Below are 7,805 nucleotides of genomic sequence, written 5' to 3'. Positions count from 1 at the left end.
CAGATATAATTAAGAGTCAAGCATTAGTCAAATTTTTCAGTGTCATTTATCACCGAACAATAGCAAAAATATACATCGTATTATTTGTAGTAGTATATATGGTGTAGTGTATGACTTGTGTTATCATGATCAGAATTGTATACAAATTGTATGGCACATGATGTTTCTGCATATCGTTCATATGTTTCATGTCTGATTTTCTGCAGGTTCTTTGCATAAGGGTACCCAAACCCCACAGCCATTGTTGTTTCTATATCAATCATGTAATCATGTCTCTTTCAGGTTGCGGAAAGCGTTGTTGAATTAACTTAAACCCTCTCTCACCACCAACCTTTCCCATCCCTCTCTCACTCCCTCCCTCTATCCCTCCCTCCCTCCCCTCCTCCCAGTTCAATGGAGCCAGAGTTCTGCTACGGAAACGGCTCGTGTGTGAGGACGGTCTACACTGTTGCTGTCCGCGTCACACTGTACTTGGTATTGGGGTCTGCGGTGGTCCTCACAGTGCTGGGAAACCTCTTTGTGATCGTGGCCATTTCTCACTTTAAGCAACTCCACACGCCCACCAACTACCTCACCCTCTCCCTGGCCGTAACCGACCTCCTCCTGGGGGTTCTGGTCATGTTCCCCGGTATGATTCGTGCCGTTGAGACCTGCTGGTACTTTGGGGAGATGTTCTGCAGGCTCTTCCTTAGCTATGACATCTTGCTGTGCACCGCGTCCATCATGAACCTGTCCTTTATATCCATCGACCGCTATTATGCCGTGTGCCACCCTATGCTCTACCCCCGTAAGATAACGGTTCACACCGCAGTCATCATGATCCTGGTCACATGGTGTGTCTCGGCTGTGGTTGGCTTCGGTATGATCTTCCTCAAGCTAAATATTTTGGGAATGGAGGAGCTGTACTATAACAACTTGGCTTGTGAAGGAGGGTGCACTTTGTTTACGACTGTTGTCGCCAGCACTGTCTCGGCGATCATCTCTTTCTACCTCCCCGGGGTCATCATGCTGGCCATCTACCTGAAGATCTACATGGTTGCCCAGAGACAAGTGCGCACCACAGGCCTACAGAACACCAGCTCCTCCAAGGTGGACAAGCACCAGAGGAAAGCCACCAAAACGCTGGCCATCATCATGGGCGTGTTTCTGTCACTCTGGACACCGTTTTTCCTCTGTTACATCATCGACCCCTACATCGGCTACTCTGTTCCACCAACCTTGTTCGACATACTCTCCTGGCTGGGGTATCTGAATTCAACCATCAACCCATTGGTTTACGCTTTCTTCTACAGTTGGTTCAGGAAGGCTTTTCAAATCATCGTTTCTGGTCGCATCTTTCGGTCTGACATGTCGGACACAAAACTATTTGTAGAGTGACAGTGGTTTCATGTTGAGGCCTCCCAGAAGATGTGGAGCCCGGAAAATAACTTCTTATCAACTGCTGGGTAGAAATTCTAATCAATTAAAAATGTTTGTCCTATTAAATCTGTTTATTCACCATTCAAATAAAAATATATTTTTCTTGAAACCCAAAATCACCCAATACTGATATTATTTGTAGTATCATTTATGCCTGCTGTTTTATTGAGTTTCTCTCAATAAGTTTGTGATAGGCAAAGTCTTCTGTTGCAGCGTTTTGCTCTGTTTCGTGCAGAAATGTTGTGTTGTTCCTTATTGTGTTTTAACAAATGCTTAATTAAGTGAATGGTGTTATACTGACGAACAGCCCTGACACCCCAGAGTCTATTTGACTATTCTACAGGTAGCTCTCATTCGGTAGTTCTTTTTGTCATGTGACTAATTGGCAACTACTCTTGTTGTCATTTGACACGCTGCAGACATCGGATACAATTTTCTGTGTTGTTTCCTGCGTTCTGGGACAGTAGCTGCCCGATAAAGATGCTGTGTATTTGGACAGGACATCCCTAGTTCATATAAAATCAATAATGTGGCATGGTTCACTCAAGTCCACTCTCCTTAACCGTAGAAGAATCCAAGAAAGTGGAAAACATTAATAATCATTGACTTCAAATGCTTTAATTGGTTTATGGCTAAATGTGAATGTTGTTCTTGACTCACAAAATATAAGTCAAATCTGGGAATAAATCTATTTAAAATCAGAAAACCTAATGTCTTACTCTTCTGTAGCTACATTTTCATTCAAACTAAATTTCACTTTAAAGCTCTTCATATTATACTCATAGGCTTGTTGTTTAGTTTGACATTGTGCGTAATAAACCAAGGCAACTTGTTCCCTTAACTTGTTCCTTTCACATAGCAATTTTTCGCAACAGTCCAAGAATTTCTCAACAAAGCACGTGTGTGCATAGATCGTTCAATCATTGGACAAGACGGTCAGGGGCGGGGTAATGCGGGGTAACGCATAAAAAAAAGTAAACAAAGAAAACAAACTATGGAGATTCAGCGTGCTGCCCTCGTTGTGCTTATACTGATTGGTTTCATACAGCTACAAACATTTGCAGTACTTTTGGAGCATTAGAGGCATTTGGCACAACGTAGATTGTATGATGCTATGCTATCCGCGGACCGCGCGAACGCCTTCTCCCCCATCCCGAACTGAATATATTAAAGGCCCACTATGCAACTTCGGGCATTTCTTCGCTGTTTTCTTGGTTTTGGCACGCACATTTCTCTACACAGCGCCTCCTACAGCTTCGTAGTAGATATTTCACAACACTGTCGTAACAACTCGTTGACGACCCTTCCCCATGCACTTCTATGCGAGCCATGTGCATTTGTTTTCAAAGAAGCCGGCGAATGCATTGAGCCATGTCCGAAGTAGATGTTCATAAAGTGTAGGCAAGGTTATACATTTTTAAAAGGGTGTATTTGTATTGCAATAAACATAAATCCATCCTTTTTTATAGTTGACGGGGAGAATTTATATCCTAGATTATAATTGTTTTATCTTAGGTTGAACAGAACAATCAGTGTAAGAGGTTTGGCCAACATAATAATCTAAATAAACAAGAACCTGGCTTCGGGGATTCAGTCTGTATCTGGGGGACGAGACAGACGAACAGCAAAACACCCATGGAAACAAAGGTGTTTATATGGTTGCAACCAAGCAAGCTAGAAACATACAGGGCTCACAACAAAACGGTCGAGAAAACAATTTTTACAGGGCTCACAACAAAATGGTTGAGCAAACACATTTGTACAGAGACTATCAACATCAAGAATACCACGAAGACAAAGGCCACCCAAGGGTACTTTCAATTTCAAAAGCAACACGGCCGAGTCGGCGTCTGATTTGCAGTCTTCTTTTTCTTTCAGTTCACGCTATTCCTGAAAAGCTTGCCCAACGTTTACTCGTGTCTGGCCTCTCTGCCGGTCAGTCTCCCTTTTCTCTTCTTCTGTTCCTCCGACATTTGGTTTCTCTGTCTCTTTTTAGTCGGCTGATCTATGATGAATATAACAATCCCTTAGTGACTTGTGTTTATATCGAGCCGGTTCCGTGTTTGGGGGTCTGTGACGTAAAGCAATTCGTTACTTCGCGAGACTCCCGCGAGAGTGGGCGGCGGGTCGCCGGCAGAAACATAGGCCTATTCCTTTTCTCCGCCAAGATGCGCAAGGGTGAGTCGAAACAACGAACAATCGAACAAAAATGTATAATAGAACCATCGCAATGACTCTTAGCCTGTTATATTAAGGTAAATCAAGCCAAAAAAGTTGCACAGTTCCCCTTTCACTCGTGTCTGATCTCTCTTCTGGTCCATTCTTCTTTTGTTCCACCGACGGTCGCCTCTTGGGTCCCTTATCAGTCGATTGATCCATGATGAATGCAACAATTGCCTCGCAACTGGCTGTTTATATCTAGCTGGTGCCATGTTTGGGTGTGTGTCTGTGCCGTAAAGCATTTTCGAAACTACAATCTGACTACATTTTCGAGGATACTTCCGCTGCGTCACATCCGGATTGTGTCGGTCCGAAGCAAGTTGCATGTGCGCTTTTTCACTGGAGAGGCGACATGGGTAAATGACACACCCACCAATCGACCCAGAAATGGATGCAGAACCATCAGCATAACTCTCAACCTGCATACTTAATGTAATTTTGGCTAAAAAAGTTGCATAGTGGGCCTTTAAATGCATCGGTATGTTCTCCATACTTTATATATTGGCGTCTGCCAAAATATCCAATAGACATTTTTTCTCCTCTTTGCTACATGGGTCTGTTAACGGGTCTGATAACGTGATGCCGGTCTGATATCGTGACGTTGATCTTTGAATTTACCGCGCTAATCAAACAATATAAATAAACAAGCAGCAATGGGAGCCTGTTGCAGGGCTTTTTTCGGACCGAGCGCGGTCGCTTTCACATCTCAAGCGAACCGCAACAGGGTTCGTTTGGAAGTTTGTTTGTGAATATGCCCTGTGTCCCTTTCTCAACACATCCTGCCCTCAACATTGTCCATGTTGCCATTAAGGGCCCTTTGCTTAGTGATTGTTGTTGCATCTGGCCACAGAGTCCAGGGAAATGGCCCAGTCAGAGCAGTGGCTGACTGTTTTGACCCTGTCGTCATCTTGAAATGATAACTTATATAAAGCACATCCTGCGAGTATCCACTGAGTATACCTCTGCAGCTGACTGAGGTAAGCCCACATAATGTTTTATCACACTTTAGACTACTATTCTCCAAATAAAATTGATCTAGAAGACTAATCAGAAATGTATTAAATAATATGTATATCTTTAATAAATAATTTGTGGTTTTCCTTAACTATTACAGTTTGTGTAGGTAATGTATCGATATTATTTGTGGTAACCTCTTTATTTTTATGCCATTCATATTCCTTTTGTGTTATGAATAACCATACTCTATTTGATTTTCTTTTCAGAAGTTTTTTGATTTGATATCCTGCTAAAACAGCTCAAATTACTGTCAATATTGAAATGCAGGAGCTTTAAAGACAGTGGATAGGATAAGCAGAGAGAAGGCAGTTTTTCAACGTTTTAGCAAAATAAGTTGTTCCACAATTCTTAATTATAGACGACTGCAACAGAAATATAATTAAGTTAGCTCTTGAGTAGTATATGATGTTCTATTGATTAAAGATTAAGGATTGTGGCATAATTTTTTTACTTTCTGAATGAGGAATATTTAGCAAGTAATTAAGCACATATGTTGGTTGTGAACAACAGGAAATTTGCATGTTGTCACGACTGAATACAGTACGATGTTACAGATATTATTAAGAATGTATTCCTGTAATTTTTCTGTATCATTATCACTTAACAATATCAAAATTATACATTGATTATTTCTAATATTATGTATGGTGTAGTGTATGAAAGCTTTTTATTATAAAATAATTTAAGATTTTACATTGTACTATAATAGTTTACAAATGATTACATCATGGAATGGATAGGGCCATGAAGAGATCTTGCTGTACCACATTGTGACTCATTGACAATTGATAATTTAACAAGATGATAAAATCTTAGGTGAAGGCCTTCATTCAGCAACATAATAATGTATTGTATATTGTACACACTGGCAAAGCTCTGTCAAATCCTCTATTGATTATGATGGCAGACAAAATGACACAACTCTCATAAAATCATTATTAAATGTGCTCGTTACAAAGCCAAATACTAGATGCCACCTAGGTTGCTCGCACACTCCAGCTAAGTGACTAAAGGCTCCTCCAAACAAGGACACAGGGTAGTGGGGTTGAAAATCCAGTTCATTATAAGTCTGATTACTCAATGTGCAACTAGCGTTTAGGCTCAACCAGCCCAAATCGTACTTGGCCAGGCCAGCTGTTTTTCCAGCCATCATCAACACGCACCCCCACAGCCCTATCATCCTTTGAATGGTATACCGTATATATTTGTAATGTATTTTTGCCTCTGCCTCAGGACCTTTGCATATGGATGCCCTAACCACACCCTTTCACTCCCTTTGCCTCACTCCATTACTCCCCCTCTCGCAGGCCGATGGAGCCGGATTTCTGCTACGGGAATGGCTCGTGTGTGAGGACGGTCTACCCTGTCGCCATTCGTGCCACCCTCTATTTGGTCCTGGGGTCTGGTGTGGTCCTCACGGTGCTAGGTAACCTCTTTGTGATCGTGGCCATCGCTCACTTCAAGCAACTCCACACGCCTCCCAACTACCTGACCCTCTCCCTGGCAGTTACCGACCTTCTCCTGGGGGTTCTGGTCATGCTCCCCATCATGATTCAAACCATCGAGAGCTGCTGGTTCTTCGGGGAGATGTGTTGCAAGCTCTACAACAGCTGTGTTGTCTTGCTGTGCACTGCGTCCATCTTGAACCTGTCCTTTATATCCATCGACCGGTATTATGCCGTGTGCCACCCTCTGCTCTACCCCCGTAAGATAACGGTTCACACAGCCGTCATCATGATCCTGGTCACATGGTGTGCCTCGGCTGTTGTCGGCTTTGGGATGATCTTCCTAAAGCTGAATATCTTAGGAATTGAGGAGTTCTACTATAATAACGTGGCGTGTGAAGGAGGATGCTTTTTGTTTCAGAGTGGGGTGTCCAGCACCGTCTCGTCTATTCTCTCCTTCTACATCCCCGGGGTCATCATGCTGGGCATCTATCTGAAAATCTTCATAGTGGCCCAGAGACAAGTGCGCACAATAGGCCTACAGAACACCAGCTCCTCCAAGATGGACAAGCACCAGAGGAAAGCCACCAAAACGCTGGCCTTCATCATGGGCGTTTTTCTGTCATTTTGGACTCCGTTCTTCATCATTAACATCATAAATCCTCACATCGGCTACTCCGTACCGTCTGCCTTGTTCGACACACTCGGGTGGCTGGGGTATCTCAATTCCGCTGTCAACCCGTTGGTGTACGCCTTCTTTTACAGTTGGTTCAGGAAGGCATTTAAAATTATAATATCCGGGAGCATCTTTCGGTCTGACATGTCGGACAAAAAACTGTTTGCTGAGTGATAGTGGTTTCATGTTGAGGCTTCCAAGGAGATGTGGGCTTATAAAAAGAAAGGCTTATCAACTGTTGGAAATCCAAATGAAGTTGAATATTTTCCATGTTATGACTCTTAATTCATGGAAATTACCATATTTTTCATAAAATCGCAAAATATTGATTTTGTTGGTGGCATTATTTATGCCGGTGTTGTTATTGATCTCTCGTTCCGACAGACATTACACATTTTTTTTTAATCAACTTCGAAAACAGCCATTGGAATTTAAAAAGTAGGACCATGCAATGTATATTTACTTTGTGTGCTGTATCACAAAGTGGGAGAATGCTGTTATGACACAAATGTGCAAATTAGTGCAAAATGGTATAATACACCCGTACAACAGATAACATCCATACATTGTCCGTCAAGATAATAAGTCCATGCAAGATGATACATTTTTGGAAATATCTTATATATTAAAGATGAAATATATATATTAAAGATGTAAAAACTTTTTATTGTACCTCCCTCACAACATTTAATCCATGGCGTTTTCTTTTTTGATGTGCGGTCATGTTTTCAAATATGTCACAAAAATAAAAAAGCTTAACAAACTGGTAAACTTCAGTTTAATGGAGCATGATCATTGGAAGACCCACTGTAACAATACTATTGTTATGCGGTTAATGTTGCAGTTCTGATGTAATTAAGGGTGAAAGACATGTGAGGTTGGTATACATTGGTCTGTGATTGGATCCTGAGTGCTGAGAGTATGTTGGTATAATAAAGCGTCAAGCAGCTAAAATGATACTGTATATCTGTATAGAAGGAAAAACAGCATGAAACATGGTGGCAGCAGTCCAATCCAGAGAAAAGAAC

General features: G+C 41.9%; 2 protein-coding genes across 2 annotated transcripts; both read left to right on the top strand.

Moving 5' to 3' along the window:
* The first annotated feature begins 393 nt into the window (after positions 1 to 393).
* Positions 394 to 1,377, top strand: LOC115561647 (trace amine-associated receptor 1-like). Its single transcript, XM_030381798.1, has one exon. It carries the CDS (start codon positions 394 to 396, stop codon positions 1,375 to 1,377), a length of 984 nt encoding a protein of 327 aa, XP_030237658.1.
* Positions 1,378 to 5,967: 4,590 nt separating this feature from the next.
* Positions 5,968 to 6,951, top strand: LOC115561587 (trace amine-associated receptor 1-like). The gene has a single exon (XM_030381735.1). It carries the CDS (start codon positions 5,968 to 5,970, stop codon positions 6,949 to 6,951), a length of 984 nt encoding a protein of 327 aa, XP_030237595.1.
* The last annotated feature ends 854 nt before the right edge of the window (positions 6,952 to 7,805 follow it).

The sequence above is a fragment of the Gadus morhua genome, chromosome 16, assembly GCF_902167405.1.
Source record: "Gadus morhua chromosome 16, gadMor3.0, whole genome shotgun sequence".
Lineage (NCBI taxonomy): Eukaryota > Metazoa > Chordata > Actinopteri > Gadiformes > Gadidae > Gadus > Gadus morhua.
Note: the sequence above shows the minus strand (reverse complement) of the source record. Positions and strands in the feature narration are given on the sequence as shown.